We start from the raw sequence: 19,449 nt of genomic DNA, 5'->3' as shown, positions 1-19,449 counted from the left end.
TCTCCAAGGATGGGCCTCAGAAGACCTGTAAAACATTGCTTTTTTTTTTCTTCCCTGCCCCAACTTATCATGCAATAACCAGAGTTCACTGGACCTTAGAAACACTGGCCAGAGTGAATTATAGATATATTTTTTTGAATCAGAAATGGACTTGATCAAAGACATTTTCCGATTGGTTTTGCTAGGCTATGTACAGTGGCATTAGGGATTTCCTATATTTGTATTCCATTTATATATTCAGTAAACATTTGCTAAGTCTCTATTGTTTTGTGAGGAAGCACAGGAAGATTTCCAAACACTTAAATTGAAAGATGTACATGATATATACCGAATCTGGCTTTATGATGATCATATGATCTCTCCGATCTCTATCAGAATTCCTTCGGAATTCTTGTTACCTTCTATTTCCATACATGGTTTCCAGTTGGCTCAGGGGTCTATGACTAAAGCGAGGACATTTGGTGATGCGGGACATAGGTTCTGTCCTGTAGCTGCTTTGACCGGGCTGTGGCGCGGTGGGGAGGACACTCGGCCTAGCCGAGCTTTGCTTTGCTCTGTTCTGCAGCAGGGAGAGGGTATCACCGTGCCTTTTCAGTTTCTCCTCGCCCAAATAATTCTTCATGCACTTTTATTTTTAATGCTACTGATGGGAAAGAGATGTCAAAAATACACTTTTTACGGGCGCCTGGGTGGCTCAGTGGGTTAAGCCGCTGCCTTCGGCTCAGGTCATGATCTCAGGGTCTTGGGGTTGAGTCACGCATCGGGCTCTCTGCTCAACAGAGAGCCTGCTTTCCTCTCTCTCCCTCTCTCTCTCTCTCTGCCTGCCTCTCTGCCTACTTGTGATCTCTCTGCCAAATAAATGAATAAAATCTTTAAAAAAAAATACACTTTTTAACTCAAAAGGGCAAGCTGCTGAGCCTTGGTGTAATTAACAGAGTGCAACAAATAATTGACAGAGCAGCTATGAAATTTACGATTAGACTACTTATCACATCTGCTCCTCTCTGGGTATCGACAGTGGGAGTGGGAGAATCAGACCCAGAATACCACGGAACCTCGTTTGCTGAACGGAGCCGGTTTGCGTGGCTCTTGCAAACTGCATTCTCATCACAGTTTCCTGTTTTTAAAGCGGCATTGAAAGTGGAACTAGTACAATATCACAAGCTCCTTTCGCTCTTCGCTTGGTACAAATAAAATCAGGAAGTCTAGAGAAATTGTGAAGCCAGTCCTAAGTGATTTACATTTCAATTTCTCACTCAGGGATATTTATTTGGAGAGTTTTGTGAGATCAATGGATATTTTAGACACAGGCAAACGGACTAATTCTTCAATATTTTCATTAGTCATTCACCACGGCTCTCTGAGCCTCCTGCAAGAATGTAAATGCATCAGGCAACACTGTTTTCTCTAATAAATTTTGATAATAATGATGATTATGATAATCATGATGAGTAGATGATATGTTATAGGAAGAACAAGGGGAATACTGAATAAGCATCTAGATCACATGAAACTTAATATAACTTGTAGTTAACAAAATGTTTGATGTCACTAAGTGGGATATAAGTAAGCAGAGACAAATATTATTGATTTTGCAATTTGCTCTATGAAATAGAGAAAGTTGAGGGTCAATGAGGGAAGAAAACCGGGGTGGAACAACAGAATGATTCCAAAGGCCTGTGAATGTTCCTGGAATAATAATACAGAAAAACTCACAAATTGAGGTCTTCCCTGCCTTTCTGACTAGTGCCTTGTGAAACTGATGCATATGTTCCCGCAAGCACATCCGCTCCCTGAAGCTGGGAGCCAAGTCATGCTGGATCCTGGGGTGTGAGGTTTGCCTCTATGTTGGGCAGGCTTCATAATGGAGTTTGCTCCCCTAGGACCTTCTTCCATAAACACTCAGAAACGAGACCACCATGGCAGGGCCCTCACATCGCACAACTCCAGGAAACACCCTTTACTAGAATGTAATGCCAGTGTCCTGTCCCTGATCACAAATGCTACCTCCCTTGGAATTCACTTAAGATCAGATGTGGAGTAGACCGACCGTGGCTCTTCTGCTGCAGGATATTTCTCCCATGTAGTCAGAAGAGTTTCCAGAGATTCTGAGATGCAGGTAAATGCTCCCCGAGAGTTAAGGGGAAGTCTGACCAATCATTGATGCCCTTATGGGAATTAGTTTAAGTATTTCCCTCCCATCTACATCTTAGTGATTCACCGAGAGGACAGATGTTTAAAGGACATACGTAAGAAAGAATGGATGGTGGAATTTCAGAAATGCTGACTCTTTGGATGAGATGGGACCTGAGTAGGTGCTGCAGTGGGGGGCTTTGGCAGCCCCAAATGAGAAGGATCATAGAGTGTCTACTAGAGGAACAACAGAGTAGTAGGATGCGGGCAAGGAGAAAATGAGACATTGAAAGAGGGTGCAGAGATAGGGTTATAAGTGGAATCCAAGTGCAACTCAAAAAATTTTGCCTAGAACGGCCTTCTCCACCTTGTATGAGGCTCCTAGCAGGACAGATGGAAAGAAATCATCTCCAAACCCTCAAGTGCAACAGTTAAAAGTTCCGCGGCCATTAGTACAGCTGTCATTTCAGCCCCTTCGATTTCCTTCCTCCTCTGTCTTCTCTCCTTCCTCTTGCACATCCCTGGGTTCCGCGGGCAGGGGCCACCCGCAGGTCCTGCACCGCTCTGTCTTGTGCTCATTTTATCTATACGACACATTTGTGTATTATGCCAAGGAAACCCCTCTTCCTTCATGGCTCCCTCAGAGCATCTAGAATACCAGCCCCTTACCAGTCCTGGCTGGGTTAGAAGGAAGGGGCTCTCAGTCAGTCCTTCAGTCCCCCCAAGAGGCTCGCAAGAGGATAGACTCACTCACACTGAGGTTAAATGCTGTTTTCTTCATGAAAGCCATCATTTCTCTTTTCCTTGAGCTTTCTTGGTGCTGTTTTTCCTTGATGGTACATTTCACTATCCACGTTGTCATCTCACAGTTCTTTGCATACTTTCGCATTGCTGAGCCCTTTGTCTGAAATGCCTCGCCTGTCCTGACTTAGCATCAACCCCAACTTTGCTGACTTTCTCTCTACCTCCCGGTTCCACCCGAGTTTGATGCCATTGCTCCTCTCCCCAGCTGGACACAACTCTATTCTCCTTTAATTATTGATTTGTTTCTCCACCATCCTCACCAACCTGTAAGGCACCTGATTAAAAAAAAAAATTTTTTTAAAAGAAAGAAAAAAAGAAAATTTCCAGCCTCTGATATAGTACATGGCACTTAGGAGACTCTCCATAAAGGTTGAATGAATCATTTATTTTCTGCTGGTGAAAATCTTTAAGAGGGTTTTGTGTCATATCTATTCTTCTCAGAGAGTTTGTGTCATAGTGCTCTGCAAAGTTAGAAACTACCAACTTTAGGAAATACGAGAACAATTATGAAATAATATTGAGTGAATGCCATCATAGAACACAAAATACAAGGGAAATTGAATAAAGAGAAAAACTAGAGTGTCTTTGAGGTATCAACAAAATGTGGAGATGGGGAAAGCAAGTAATGGCTAGAGGAGAGAAAGTGTGGGGAGAGAAGTCACCTTAATATTATAGTAGGGGAGAAGTCAGCCTAACAAAAATGTCTGTAAAAGGAAGATTCTGGAAGTTTTTTCTTCACCCTATCCCCAAGAAAATAGGTGGGGAAGCCAGATGAGAGGTGTTTTAAGTAATCCGGCCTTTTGACAGTAACTTCTCACTAGGCGAATAATGAGTTGATTGTGAAATCATTACAAGAATGCAAATGTTGATTTGACTTTGAAATTTGTGCAAACTTTCAGGAAGCAACATGTTTTATGCCATTTATAGATGGCATGTGGCCAGGCTATGTAAATACAGTGGCTTCATGCTCTTGGTCAGAAGATAGTGGCTTTAGCCTAAGTGATTTCCCTCACCAACATAACAAACACACCATCTTTTGAGTTTGAAAGATCAAGGCTTACATGCACTCAGAAGAGAACCGAGATTTTTCTTTTTCTTTTTTTTTAAGATTTTATTTATTTACTTGACCCTGAGAGATCACAAGTAGGCAGAGAGGCAGGCAGAGAGAGAGGGGGAAGCAGGCTCCCTGCTGAGCAGAGAGCCCAATGTGGGACTCGATCCTGGGACTCCAGGATCATGACCTGAGCTGAAGGCCATTGCCTAACCAACTGAGGCACCCAGGTGCCCAATTTTTAACTTTTTAAAAATTCAAAATATAGTTTACACAAAATGTTATGTTAGTTTCAGGTGTACCTCATAGTGATTTGACAAGATTCTACATTATACTGTGATCACGACAAATATAACTACCATCTGTCAGCAAACAACTTTATTACAATATTATTGGCTATATTCGTTTTCTTGTGCCGTTTATTCCATGACTTATTCATTCCATAACTGGAAGCCTGTACCTTCTACTCCCCTTCACCCATTTTTGCACACCCACCCTCATTCCCTCTGTTAACCATCAATGTCTTCCATTTATAGGTCTTATTTTGCTTTTTGTTGTTATTTATCCATTTTCTTGTGTCTGGCTTTTTTTAGACTTCATGTGTGAGTAAAAACATGGTATTTGTCTTTCTCAATCTGACTTATTCCACGTAGCATAATACCCTCTAGATGCATCCACATTGTTGCAAATGTAATGATCTCGGTCTTTTTTGGCTGCATAGTATTCCATTGCATATATATATACACACCACATTTTCCTTATCTATTCATCTATCAATGGACATTTAGGTTGCTTCTGTATCTTGGCTATTATAAATAATGCTGCAGTAAACATAAGGGTGCATATATCTTTCTTTCTTTTTTTTTTTTTTAAGGTAGTATTTTTTTTTTTTTTATATTTTATTTATTTATTTGACAGAGAGAGATCACAAGTAGATAGCGAGGCAGGCAGAGAGAGAGAGAGAGGGAAGCAGGCTCCCTGCGGAGCAGAGAGCCCGATGTGGGGCTTGATCCCAGGACCCTGAGATCATGACCTGAGCCGAAGGCAGCGGCTTAACCCACTGAGCCACTCAGGCGCCCCTGCATATATCTTTCTGATTAGGTGTTTTTGCTGTCTTTGGATAAATACCCAGTAGTATAATTACTGGAACATATAGTGTTTCTATTTTCAATATTTTTGAGGAAATCCCATACTGTTTTCACAGTAACTGTACCAGTATCCACCAACAGTGTATGAGGATTCCTTTTTGTCTGTATACTCACTAACATTTACTGCTTCTTGTGTTATTGACTTTAGCCATTCTCACAGGTGTGAGGTTATATCTCATTGTGGTTGGGATTTTCATTTCCCTAATGATTAGTGATGTTGAGCTTCTTTTCATGTGTCTGTTGGCCTTCTGTATATCTCGTTTGGAGAAATGTTCATTCAGGTCCTGTGCCCTGAATTGGATTTTTAATTGGATTGTTTGTGTATATACATATATATATATATATATTTTTTTTTTGGTGTTAAGTTGTATATGTTCTTTATTCATTTTGGATACTAACCCTTTATCAAGTATGTCACTGGCAAGTATTATTCTCCCATTTTGTAGGTTGCCTTCTAGTTTTGTTGATGGTTTCTTTTGTTGTGCAGAAGCTTTTTATTTTGATGCAGTCCCAATTGTTTATTTTTGCTTTTGTTTCCCTTGCCTGAAGAAAAATATCTAGAAAAATGTTGCTAAGTCAGTATCAGAGAAATTACTACTTCTGTACTCTTCTAGGATTTTTATGGCTTCAGGTCTCACATTTATGTCTTTAACCCATTTTCAGTTTATTTTTGTGTATGGTGTTAGAAAATGGACCAGTTTTATTCTTTTATATGGAGCAGTCCAGTTTTCCCAGCACCTTTTATTGAAGAAACTGTCCTTTTCCCATTGTCTTTTCTTGACTCCTTTGTCATAGATTAGTTGACCATATAATCATGGCCTTATTTCTGGGCTTTCTACCCTGTTCTACTAACCTATGTGTTTATATTCTCCCAGTATCATAGTGTTTTGATTACTACAGTTTTGTAGTACATTTGAAATCTGGAATTATAATACCTCCAGCTTTGTTTTTCTTTCTCAAGATTGGTTTGGCTATTCAGGGTATTTTGTGGTTCCATACAGATTTTAGTATAATTTATTCTGAAAAACTCATGATTTTAATAGTAGCATCCTCAAAAATATCAAAGATTCATATCAAATAACTTTGTTATTGTGTTTACTTTCTGATTGGCTCTGAAAATTAATAGCTTTAATAATAATAATAATAATATACAGAATAAAACCAAAAATTTATTGTCCTATATTCGGATATATGGAAAATGCATTTACTTTTTTTTTTTTTAGAAGTTACCTATATAATACTCTACATCTTATTCAAGTTAGAAGTAGAGGTAAGATTCCCTATGTCTATATTAGTAGCCAAATTTGATACATTTTGAAATCCTTCTCATCAAAGCAGCTGTTATTATTTTCCTATGGAATAGTGGAGATGAGATTTTCTTTTTTTATTACTTCAAATTTTTAATTCCAGTTTTATTGAAATAGCTCTTTTATTCTCAACTACATGAGTTTTTATAATATATCACTCATACAGAAGCATAAAAATGGAAGTATGAACAAAATAAAGAATTAAGAAACTTAAGTCAATTTAATTAATTTAGTTAAGGAATTTTTAAAACAACTTTCCTATAAACGTCTTTATGAGATATAACTGAAGGACAATAGCACAAGTACTTATAGAATTTGATCATTTTTAAATACATGCATACAATTGTTAAATCATCACCACAGTTGAGCTAACAAACGTAACCATCACCTAAAAGTTTCCTTGTATTCACCACAATCCATTTTTCCCTTCATGCCATCTTTAGGCAATCAGAGATGAACTTTCTATAATTAAATACTGGCTTGCATTTCCTAGAATATTATATAAATGAAATCATAAGTACTCCATAGGTACTTTCTTTTGGCCTGGCCTCTTTCATTCAGGAATTTGCAATTCATCCCTGTGGTTGCAACCATCAATAGTCTATTCTTTTTATTGCTGAGGAATATTTCATAGTGTAGATTAACTAGAATGTATTTTTTTTTACCAGGATGGTTCTTTTTTGGGAACAAAATATAGGTCCTCCACTTCTTCTGTCCATTATTCTTGGGAAAACTATTAGTCTCTCTGAACTTTATTTTTCTCTTCTAGAAAGGTATGAGTGAATGCCTATGTCATGGGAGTTTTGCAAGAATTGAATCACTGACTGTATTGCCTGGTCAATTGTAAATGCTCAACAAATATTAACTTCTTTGCTAAGTTATCTCTCCATTGCCTTACTGGTATCAATTATGAAGTAACACTTTGTCTCCTATTAAAATGTTTTCATTCTTTTCTGACTTTCTTAGAGTTCCCTGAGCTTGAACATTACCATGATACTAGCTAACCCCATTGTCTGTCCAACAGCATAGGGGTACCAATACAGTTAGCTCCCTAAAATACAATCTTTCCCTTGGATTATCTTGGCTTGTGATTGATGACAATTTTTTCTAGTGTGGACACATGTGCCCAGACCAGCTCTGTAATGTCTATAGGTGAGACAGGGAGACAACAATTAGGCCAGAAGGGGGTCTGTTTCTAGAAGCTTAGAAGTTGTATTTGCATTGCACATGTTCTCTTTTAAATGACATGATACGCTCCTTGGAAGGGCTTGTGGAGAGGGATCATTAAAAAGGATTATGGATTTGGGGAAGCAACCAAAGCCCTCCCAGTCCACCCATGGATGTTGCCACGGTTTAGTTCTCTTCATTTGCTTTTCCAAATTATTGTTTCCTCACTGCTACTCCTTTAACATGTGCCTGCCCTGAATTTTCCTGCCTAAATCAGACTTAAAAGAAACATCAATAAATAGATGGTTTTGATTTTCTCTTTTTTCATAGTCTTCATCAACATTTTGTCCAACAAAGCTACTGAATCTAGTTCAGTTGGCTGATGGCAGCAGACAAAGGACCTTTGATTTCCCTTCTTGGGTATTGTGAGTGGGAGTCAGGGCTAGGACTGAACACCATGCAAAGAAAGCCAAACCAACTATTTCATGGTCAATGGGACCAGCTTAGTGTGCCCTCAAGCCAATTCTGCTCACTTAAATATGGCCTTGTCCATGTTGGTTTTTGGTCACTAAAAAAGGCCGCAGCGGGGTAGGGTGGGGTGGGATGGGGTGGTTAAAAGTTCAGTAACATTGTGAATGCAAACAGCATGTACCCTGAAGATACTTAGCTGGCGTTTCTACATAAGGGAGAATATCGTGTTGCCATTAGAAATCCCTTAATGGAATTAGGAACCACACAACCATGGCTGTGCTGGCTATGAACTTGGAAGTCTTCTGGCAGGTATAGTAGTGTCCACATACAGAGGCCCCAGTTGATAAAACACAACTACAGAGTAATTACCTTCCACAGTATTCAGAGAGGTGGAGATGGTTTGTTTCATTTCTGTACCTTAGTCATGAACAGGAACCTGCACCCCACCCAGTTTTTCTTGGAAAAAAATATATTTAGAATAACACAATGCTTTTATATTTTACCAGGATAACGCTACAATATGCAGAAATCTATGAATTCTGATACCTCTGTGGAAACACTGAATTCCACACGTCAAGGCACCGGAGCTGTGCAAATGAGAATCAAAAATGCCAACAGCCACCACGACAGGCTGAGCCAAAGTAAATCCATGATCCTCACCGAGGCTGGGAAGGTCATTGAACCCGTAAGTCCAATACCCCCAAGCCCCCATGTTCTGTGATACAGAATTTTGTTAAAAAAGTAAAAAACAAACACAACAACAAAAACTAATTTGCTTTGTTTTATTTGTTTTCCTAATGTGCATGAGAAAACTGGTTTTGTAATGCATTTTTTCTTGCCTACTTATAGTCATAATAATATCCCCAGTTGCAAGAGAGGAGCTGGGCTTAATCCAGAGTGATAAAGTGGATTTGGAGCTAGACTGAAGAGCACCTTTGACTCATTTTAAGGGCCTCCACTATCATGCTTCAGTGTTATAAAAATAATGAGGTTATGCTAGCATGTGGCGTTTGTACTTCCAAATACAGTACATCACTTTGAAAAGCCAGAGGCTAAAATTAGTTAAGAATGAAATGAGGGTTGGGGGGGGGGGATCTTAAAAAAAAAAAAAAAAGTGAAAATCTCTTCCTTAAAATCTCCCAACGATAGATAATATTGGAATTGCGATTTGGTTTGGAATGAGCTTAAATGGTGTGGCAATGGAAGGTTTGGAGAGGAAGCCGTTTTGTCTCGATAATGTGTCATTAGGAAGATTTGAAATAAAATAGTTAGAGATGAACTCTACTGCCAATTGTGTCCCTGCCCCTGCACGCATCCTGAGCCACTAAACACACTGATTACGATGAGTCTCCTCTGGTTAATTTTCTTCCATAATGGTGGTAACTTGCAGCTGAGGCCATAGGATGTTACAAAATTATTTATGCAATGTTAGCCACTCTTTTGGACCCCAGATCTATTTTGTTTCTCGCAGTGAGAGCGAGAGCGGGAAATAGGTTAGCTGGGGACAGACTGTGAGTCCCAGTCACTCCGCAGAAACATGTGAGCTATTAATTGAGTGTTCTGTTAATATCGTAGGGGCCTATGAAATATTCAGCTCCCTAACTGAGTTATTAAATGAGATAAACTTGCTGAGTTGCATGTCACCGATTATATTTATTCCCTGTTTTCACTCGAATTTCAAGTGCAAAATTAACCCACCACCATCTCAAAAGCTTGAGAAATACATAGTTTTAAGCATGCTTTCTTCAGGTATTATAGACAAACTCAGCACAAGGAAGCCAGTGATTATAGGTCAGGGGTGGGAGCTCCATCCTGAGATAACGTCCCGAGAGAGATGTGTTTTTCTTTCTTTACTCTCCCGTTGAAAAGTATTGTCTGCTGGGAGGCACAGCACAGCCTGCCTGACTCTGCCTTTAAACCAGCTAAAATGTTCCTTAACTATGAACTTGAGACGGTGGTTAGAGTAAATTATTGGAATCTCTGTAATGTATTATCAGTAAGAAGTGTACCTTTGAAAAAGTTTAAAAGTTAAGTATATTTAATGATGCCTAACATATTTTATTGGCTGTGTTTAACAAAAGGCACTATGCCGCAGTTGTTTTTGACAAGCATGAAAACATCACAGCATGAGACTGCAAAAGGAATTATGGAGAGAAATTACAAGTGATCCATCTCTCAATGAATTATCCACCTCAATAGCCCGCAGAACTCAGCTACCAATTAACACCTACTTTATTACATGTTGGGATGTACTTAATAACTTTCATGTGTTTATGCACTATTACCTTGACTGATGCCTCTTGTACAATTAGGCATAATTGGCATATCAATATGCAAAAGTTAAAAGGATTAACCCTCTTAAAACTAATGAGCATTTCTGTATCCAGCTGCTAAATGAGACAAAATTAGCATTTTTCACTTTTGGGCAGGATTTTATCATGCAGTTTCTCATTGTTGATATTACCTTGTTACATAACTTTAGTTTGGGGGGTTATATGCTGGACTGCTAGAGAAGAGTTTTCCAAAGTTAAATTAGCTATAATTATCCCAGCTTTTGTTTCCGCATTCTTAGCCTGGGCAATATGTATTCCTCGATAAGGAACAAAAATAAAAGTTACTTTTGGTTATGTGTACTCAGTGCATAATTATATAAAAGGGGTATTTTAGTGAGGATATGTCATTTCACTGAGAAAACTTGGCTCAGAGCTACTGTACTGAAAGCCTGCCACGGCACTAATTTTCTTTCTGTCTCGGTTCTTTTCATCTCTTTTTTCCATGCACAATTTTCTGACTAGATACTGACAGAATGTAAAGTATTTTGGCATATTTATTCAAACAAGCCTGTTAAAGATATCTGCTCAAGCTAAACTAAGAACTTGATTTTTCAGAAGTTGGAGGTTGGGGTGAGGTCAAGGGGGGAGATCTTGAACTTAGGAGAGGCGGGAGGAGGTGTATTCTAAAATGTGCACACGTGTCACACGTGGCATGGTTTGTTGTAACAGAGACACTTACATTTAATCTGTACAGAAAAGAAATTAGGACTACTTCAAGACATACATATATATATATATATCTGTTTTGCGTTATATTTCATATACATGGCACATATATACTATGTGTCCCCTGGCATAACTGTTATGCAAATCTAATATAGACTTATTGGAGTATATAATGTAAGAATCTGATATTGTATTTGCAACAATTTAACTTGTTACAGAAAATGATAGAAGGTTCTCGGGACTAATCAATTGTATAATTTTGTCATTAATGCATAAAATCCTCCTTATTATTACATTTAATTAAAAATACTGCTAACACGACTGTGAACTTGGAACACCATATATAACACTTTCCTGGATATGTCAGAAGAGCCTATGTTCTTGGTATCTTAAACAGAGGAGCAGTCTGAAATGCCAGGAGAAACATTTATTCGACCCTGTGCTATGCAAACGCAGGTGAATTTACTTATTACTTTGAAGTTTTCATTACCTAAGGGCTGCGTGGAAGCATTTCAGTAAAGCAGGTATTAATTCTCCATTAGTATTTCCCTGGCAATATGCGCCGTTTTCTTTAAACACCCAATGATCATGTTTATGTAGTTAATAAGGCCACTTCGCTACCTGGCCAATGTTGGAGAGGTGGGAAGCTTGGGCATGGGAGGAAGTGGTTAGCCAAATTGCCTCTCTGTAAGAGAGATCTGGAGACCTCCGCTTGGTGGGGAAGGAACGCTCTTTGGTCTCAGTGATTTGTTGTCTCAACCTGAGCACCGGAGTGAGACCTCTTAAAGGTGGACTGCTTATTTGCCCGAATGTGTGAACCACAGAAGCAGACGGCTTCGGGAGCGTAAATGGGGGGCAAGTGAAGTGTGCCTCTTTAAGGGCTGAAAGGCTAATGTACAATCCAGCAAATAGCTACTGGGGAAGGTTTAATGTGGCTTTGATGCTATTTATAAGAGGGAAGCTCCAGCCTACTAGACAGTTTAGAATAGATATTAATGAAGAGTTTAAATAGCCCAAATCAGGAAAATTGCAGACATAGGATTTGCAGACAGGAGCAGTTTCGGCATTTAATGCTGGTGTCTTACGCAGCCACATGCATGAATATTCACCACTTCCTTCTTGTAAACTCCACAGAAGTGCAATACTTTATGCATGGCCCTCGTGGACAGGGGAATATCTTCTTATTACTGTCAGGATAAGGACTTAGGTTGAGCCATTCCTAAACGCTAACGTACAGGACTCCTTCTGCTTCCATTAACAGACTGTGCATGTTCATTTTTCTTTTTTAATATATTATAAAGAAAAAGAGGAAACAATTTTCTTTTGTTTCTTACTTCTGTGATTATAGGATACTTGCCAAAGTTGTGGCTAGCCAAAAAGGCAGACATAAAAATTGGTACTAAAAATATAAGCCTTCTGTTTAGCAGAGTTTTTGAGAAATATTATGAGACTGTAGGACTTGTCCATGTTTACTTCAAACCAAGCTTATAGTTAGGTTTGAGGCTTTGTTTGTATAAATTGTCCTGAAGTGGATCCTGATATTTAATTAAAATGACACTAAATCACATTGAATTGATAAGACTTGGCATCTCAAACAAAGGTAATTGCCCGTATTGGTTTTCTGCAAAAATAGCGCTGCTTGGAAAATGTGCAGCCAACACAGACTGTCAACTCCATTTATAGATCAATATGTGAAAACCATTGATCAGGCAGGCATGTATAACAGTAACACTTTGCATTTATTTGTTGTTTTTATACCACATTAAGGCTTACAGGATTATAGGCTTCCTAAATATTTTGACTTCCTCATAAATATATGATCTGTTGCATGTTAATTAAATGAGAGTCTGCAGCCATTTCTAAAATTGTTTTTAGTTTGATGATTTCCTTTTATTGCTGTGGATCGTATGATCTGAAAATGGATTAGTTTCCTTCTGCATAAAGATTATTAAAGCTTATTTTAATGTGTCCTATTTAGTGTAAGATGTGGCTGCCTTTTTGCTTTGAAAAATATAGATACAGACAATTATTTTCTCTTAGCGAGTGGCTGATCTTTTTTTATTAACTGAGCATTCTCAGCGCTCAGGGTAGAATTATTTCCTGACATATTTTGCACACTCTGTAGATAACGGGTCTTCTTGATTTCTCCTGATAGCATGTTTTTGTTTTTTTCCCCCCTTTTCTTTTTATCGAGCTTTGTAGTACAGGCATCTGATCAAACATTATGTAGAAAATAAACTGATCATCTCAATTAAATTCTAGCCACACACAAATATAATTTGAATTCTATTTTTCTCATTCGAGAACAAGCCTTATGAACTGTTCCTGTACACTGCATTCTGCAGTTAAATCTTTCTTATCTCATCAATGTAAGGACAGTGTTTTGTTCCTAATCTTTATTGGACTATTGTGGATGACACTTGTAAGCCATTTTGGTTTATAAGGGAAAGCTAGAGGACAGTGGAGTGAGACTCTCCATAGATCCCAACCTCAGATACGACTACGCAATAATGTGTCTTCCACTGCAATTTTCTTTGCCACTGAGAGGTCAATTTTGTTGAGAAATCTTTTTATATCCTCTATATACATCAGGAGCGCTGCTTTCAAGACAATACTTGTCTTTATATACAATACTAAAGCAGTAATAAAAGAAACCGGATTTCAGGAATAGAAAAAAAAAAATACTCATGAAATCCAAGGGTTACCTAAGGTGACCAGTGCGCTGGTGACAGACTCAAAAGTTTATTAGCTAGAATTTCGACTTTTACATGATCTGCGCTCGTGGGCGGGGGTGGGGGAAGTTGAGATTTCTTGCCTTGTCCTTGCTTTCCCATGTCAGCTCGTGCAGTGCAATGTTTACCTGTCATTTACCAAGCACACACTGGACTTGCCAAAGGCTCGGAAAGTTTACAATGACGGGGGAGAGTCTGCGCTTCAGAGAATGAGCGGAGGCTCTTGAATTCACGTTGGTGGCTGCGTCGTTTTCATTTTAACTTGAGCATAGCTAAATTTGTTTATAATCTCCTACTGATTGAACATGGCGCTGAATGTACATGAGATACATTTTTTTAAAAGTTAGTCCTCTGATTACTAATTTGAATCCAAAACTCTAACCTTGTTAGCATCTGGACTTATTTCCATAATAACAACCCCTTCAGAACCTACAAAGTAATGAATAATTGACAACAAATGAAATGTTTTGATAGTTGTCGGCACAAAGCATGTTTAATGTTTTGTGTTGCTTCCTAGCTAATTATGTAGATGACACATTTGTCAGACCTTGACTGCCATTAGAAACGTGTTTCCAGAGGGGAGAAAAACAGGCTATTCATAGAGTAATTAACTAGAATGCTCAATGACCTGTGAGAGATTCAAATCGCTGCCAGTTCAGACATTGTTTTGTTACAGAAGCAGAGGGGTAATTAAAATTCCAAATTACAGTCCTATGATGGAGCGTTTGTTTGTTGACAGTATACTCTTACTCTAGTTTGTTAATTCTTTTTTAAATTGGTTCTAATCCATTTTAGAGCTTTAGGAGTTCCGTCTTTGAATTTACTGACAACTAATATTATGGTAAATTGTACTTCAGTGGAGGACTGCAGTGCCTCACAGTTTCAAGGGAGCACAAGGTGGGTGGGACAAAGCAGCTCCTTCCCTGAACGGACATGTCAGGTGCTGTCGGCAGGAATGCCATGAACTTGGAACATCTTGTTAAATGCTGCGCCTCCAATTCTGTATTAAGGGAAATGTCCCGCAGGAAATGCAGAGATAAGAGGAAAGCAGTGACGAACGTCTTAGGAGGAGAAAGAAACCTGGTCTCTCATTGAGAAATGATGGATTCAGGGGCAGTGCTCCCGAGGAGGAGAGAGAGAGGAGTTGGGGCGGAGGGTGACTTGGGGAAGGGTGTTGAGTTTAATGCAGCAGATGCAACAGTCTGCAGGAAAGCTCTCACAGATCATTCAAAAAGGAGGGCTTATTTTGCAGTAGTACCTTCCCTCTCAGGTTGGTAACAGACCTCAGGACCATAGGTAATACCCGTGAAATTTTTCAAGGAATTATTGGCATGGTTTGCAAATCCAGAAGGCTGACATAGTCTAAAAAATTCAGCTCAAGTGAAATATTTACTTAGGTTGCTGAAAGTGAGAATATAGTTTTATTAAAATGATCTGACAGAAGTCACACGGTGTTTGATGCAGGCGAGCTGACAGAGGCATCCAGTGAGCGTTGATTATCCCGAAGTCACTGTCAGCTAGGATTGATTTTCACTTTCTCCGTTTATGTAACGGTTCCTGTAATACAGCTGACCCCGAATCACGTTACCTTGTCATTTCTCTGCATGGATCAAGAAGAGATGAGCTGAAAATAGCTAGACACTGACCTTGAACTTGCCAGAGAAGTGAGAAGTGACAGTGGGGTTTTTCTATAGTTCATGTACAAAGATGAAGGCAAACTGTTCCTCTGTTGAGTTCACTGTCGCAGCACAAGGGGGCAGAGCAGTACTAGAGATTACAGGTAAAATAGCTTCTGTAGCAGCATGGAAAGGCTCTGAAATACCACGTTAGAGCCAGAGGTCTCATTTTTACATCTTAGTGTAGACATAAAGGAGAATTACTGATGAATCAAAATCTCGGGTCCCCTGATGTTCATAATCAGTAATCTAAAAGTGTACATTCTAATTAAAAAAAGGTTACCTCATACTCTGTGTGGCAGCAACTATACTATTCTGCTGAATTATTTGCAGCACCTCTTACTTAATTCATATTATACTCTTCCCTCGTGAAATAACTTTGGAACCATAGTCAATATTATTAGGAGATTTTTCTGGCAAATTCTTAAGCGGATAGGTGTCATTTTAGGTATAACTGGGTCAGAAGATGGGAACAGTTTTTATACTTACTAAGTATCAAAATCCCAAGACTAACATCAGACAGAGTTCTGATGTGCGCTTGCAAAGAGGTAATGTGCAAGCTGCAAAACGATGTTTGTCCCATGATTTACATTTGTCTACCCTTTAAAATTTTCCTCTTTTAATATTTGTCTTGGTTTTCAACGATGTCCTTTAATAGATCATCATTATAACCTTGGTTAATCAAAAACACCGTCCTTTGCTTGCGAGCCCCTAGTTGAGCTAAATCATTGTTGTATTGATGCTGAATGTTTCTCATAAATGGCACCCAAAGCACTTGCCAACTGCAGCAGAGAACTGAAGCAGGTTGAGAAACAGAAGAAGAACAAACACTGATTTGATTATCTCCTAGGTTGTAAATGCCTTATGTAATGGCAAAATAGCATCTTTGCCTGTGTGATCGCACAATAACATTGTAAACCTCTACAGCAACAAGATCCATTCTTGCATATAGTGGATACTTTCTCTCTGTGTACACAGGCACACACATATAAGTCTTTTATACATATATACACATAAGATATATAGACATATCTCTATATCTCTACAGACATAGATGTAGATGTAGATATACAGAGAGATGTATAAAATATTTATATATTTAAACTTATTTTTATATTCTAGGAAAAATAACCACATGCATACATTTACAAGCTGAAATATCAAACTGCTTCAAGACCCCTCTTTTGTAAATTTAACTCAGGATGAATGGACAATATGAAGATCTGAGAAATAAGTAGAATTCCAATATGTTCCAAGGATGGAATAAGTTGGAGCCCATTCTGCTGCTAAGAGTGAGGTTGAAAATATTCAGAATACCTGGGTCATCACAGAACTCTGTAATATCTCATTTTGGGCCTCCAGTAGAAGAAAATGGGTTTGTGTTTCAAGCATAAGTCCTCCAACGTAGAAGATTTTGATGTGCGTGTGTGTGTGTGTGTGTGTGTGTGTGTGTGTGTGTGTGTGTAAGGGGGGACGGATGGTGGATTTACAGTAATGACTTGCTGTGTCTAAACCACATCTTTGAAGGCAGTCCTAAGGACCATTGCATTCCTTTAGAGTCCTTTGCATTCCTGCCCCTCAGAGCAGACAGAAGACCTCCTGGGTGATCTCTCTCAGGTGGTAGGACACCCACCCCTAGATGGTTGATAAACTTCTGCCTCTGAGGTCAGGGCAGACATAAAGGTGTTGGCTGCTAAGGTACTTCCCCCAGAGTGGCTTGTCCCCCTCGCTTCACCGTGTAAGACTTCTAATAAGCGACTCCCATCCCTGATGTGTTCAGATTCGGTTTATTGTTACCATCTGTTTAATTACCCTCTCAGGTTTGTGTTGAGAGGCATGAAAGTATTTTATCCAGCCTTTGAATCCCTGTGTTCCTAAAGAGATGTGGGTAAAGTACGTGTCAGTTTTCAAAGAGCATATTAAAAACTGATAAGCAGAACCATCTCCAAACAATACCATATAAGGAAAATGCATTATTTTTTTTAAATTAATGCTTGTTGCAAGTAATTAGCAAATGTACAGTGATGTGGCACTCTCTCCTAGGAATGATGCCATCTTCTTTCCATACAATCTCATATGCTTCTCCTTTGAGGTGATGGATTTTTATGATTCCCATTCACTTCCAATGCACTGGCAGTAAGTTTATTGGGGGAAGATATTGGGGTTTGAATTGTGATAGAATGTATGGTTATCTTCTGTCAAACCAGTTTAAGGATGTGCAAAAGCGAAAGAGAAATCGTGTACCCAAAAAAAAAAAAGAGTAGAATCTTTGGGGAAAGGTGAAAAAAAAAACAACAACAGGAAAATCAGAGTTATTTTATTGTTTTCCTCTTCCTATTATTATCATTATTGTTATTATTATTGTTGTATTCCACATTTTTTCTTCCTAGAGCAGCACCAGCATGTTGTTTCTGGTGGCCACTGTAGTTACCATGATATGGTACATTTTCCACATGCAAATGCCTTTGGTAAGAAGAATTACACTGGCTAACCTTCTCACCCCAATTATGTTTGAGTTATTTCATATACCAGTATTTGGGTGAAATTTAAAAAAAATAAAATGAAACAAAACCAAATTCAAGTGTTTAAGTATCAAAATATTTTAAAGGTCTGACTGTGAAAACCGAAAGGAAATAAGTCAGGTAATTTTACTTCCTAAATCAAACAAGCAGCCAAATGGCTACTAATGTTTCATTTTTATTTATCCCTTAGGAAGTGATTTCAATAACTGAACACTTCCCCCAAAATTCCAAGATGGTATTAGATTGAGAATGTGTTTGAAAGCGTTCAGAAGTGGTAGTCTTGTTTTTTTGTCAGTGCCCTTTTACAAGAGCCAAAACAGAAACAACCGAAGTACCATTGTCTTTCTATTCCTTCATGAAGAAATCAGGCTATTCTTGCCTCACGATCACATATTATTTCTGTGGAAGAAGAGGAATAGTGATGACACTAACTTTCCTCCGTGACTTTCGGTCACCTGACTTGTTTTCTTTCCCACGGGCTAAAAGGAAGCTGTAGTTTCAGTATTTCCAATGAGAAGGGACATGTGTCTCCTTGCATCGAATTGTCATAGATCATATCATGTAGCACAAAGTGACCCAATATAGGAAGATAGGAAAACAAAGTGACAGTTTTGTTTGCTCAGATATAAACACCATCATCAAAATGTGGGGGCAAATTCTGGAGCCCCACAGCCAGATTGCAGGAATTAAGTAGCCGGAATGATATTCTGTATGTAAATAAAGTGTATTCAAGGCATAGTTTATAACCAGCAGTGAAAAGATAATGAACAAGTAAGCTTAGCTCAGGTTGGACAAACTGAGTGCAACTACTCCTGTTTTTAAAATCCGGGATAAAGTGAATTGGCTGATACTTGATAATACATCACCCTCTGTGGTCTTCCCTATTGATCATAGCCTGACAATGGGTAACCTTTCATGGCAACTTCCTGTTTTACCATGAATTATTGACAGTGTTAATGCCAATAACACATGATCAAATAGACAGGAAAGAAGTTTACATTCCTGGGTGTGCTATCCTTAACCTCCCTGCTTTTAATATCATAGTTTAAAAAGAATAAAAAAGAAAGAAGACATTTTCTTTCTTGTCTTGAAAACACTAATGAATTAGCTTTTACTTTCACACAGATTATTAATGTGACATCCTTGTAATTCTCATCTACAACACATTTTGGGCAATAAAGCCCCATATTTCAGGGAATATTAGAATGGTCATTTTTACCCCAGTGTCCTTTATCTCGTATAACAAAAATCCTGGCGTTGTTACTCGAATGGTGTGTCATAAGGTCCCTGAATTAATAATTTCCTGCTCACAGACTTGTCATCATCCTAACCTTGCCTTCAAATTTCCCATGGAAAGGGGGCAAGGCAGTGAACAATGTTCATTCATTCATTCAGTAGTCCCTTATTTCATTCATTCAATAGATATTTATTGGTACCTA

General features: G+C 38.6%; 1 protein-coding gene across 1 annotated transcript in view; it reads left to right on the top strand.

Annotated features, from left to right (window-relative positions):
* Nucleotides 1-19,449, top strand: part of ARHGAP15 (Rho GTPase activating protein 15) — a 610,173-nt gene that overhangs the window by 19,910 nt on the left and 570,814 nt on the right. The window contains exon 2 of the mRNA XM_046018034.1: nucleotides 8,588-8,766. Coding sequence (XP_045873990.1) covers nucleotides 8,602-8,766 — 165 coding nt within the window. The 5' untranslated portion in view covers nucleotides 8,588-8,601. The remainder of the gene's footprint in view (nucleotides 1-8,587; nucleotides 8,767-19,449) is intronic.

The sequence above is a fragment of the Meles meles genome, chromosome 9, assembly GCF_922984935.1.
Source record: "Meles meles chromosome 9, mMelMel3.1 paternal haplotype, whole genome shotgun sequence".
Classification (NCBI taxonomy): Eukaryota; Metazoa; Chordata; class Mammalia; order Carnivora; family Mustelidae; genus Meles; species Meles meles.
Note: the sequence above shows the minus strand (reverse complement) of the source record. Positions and strands in the feature narration are given on the sequence as shown.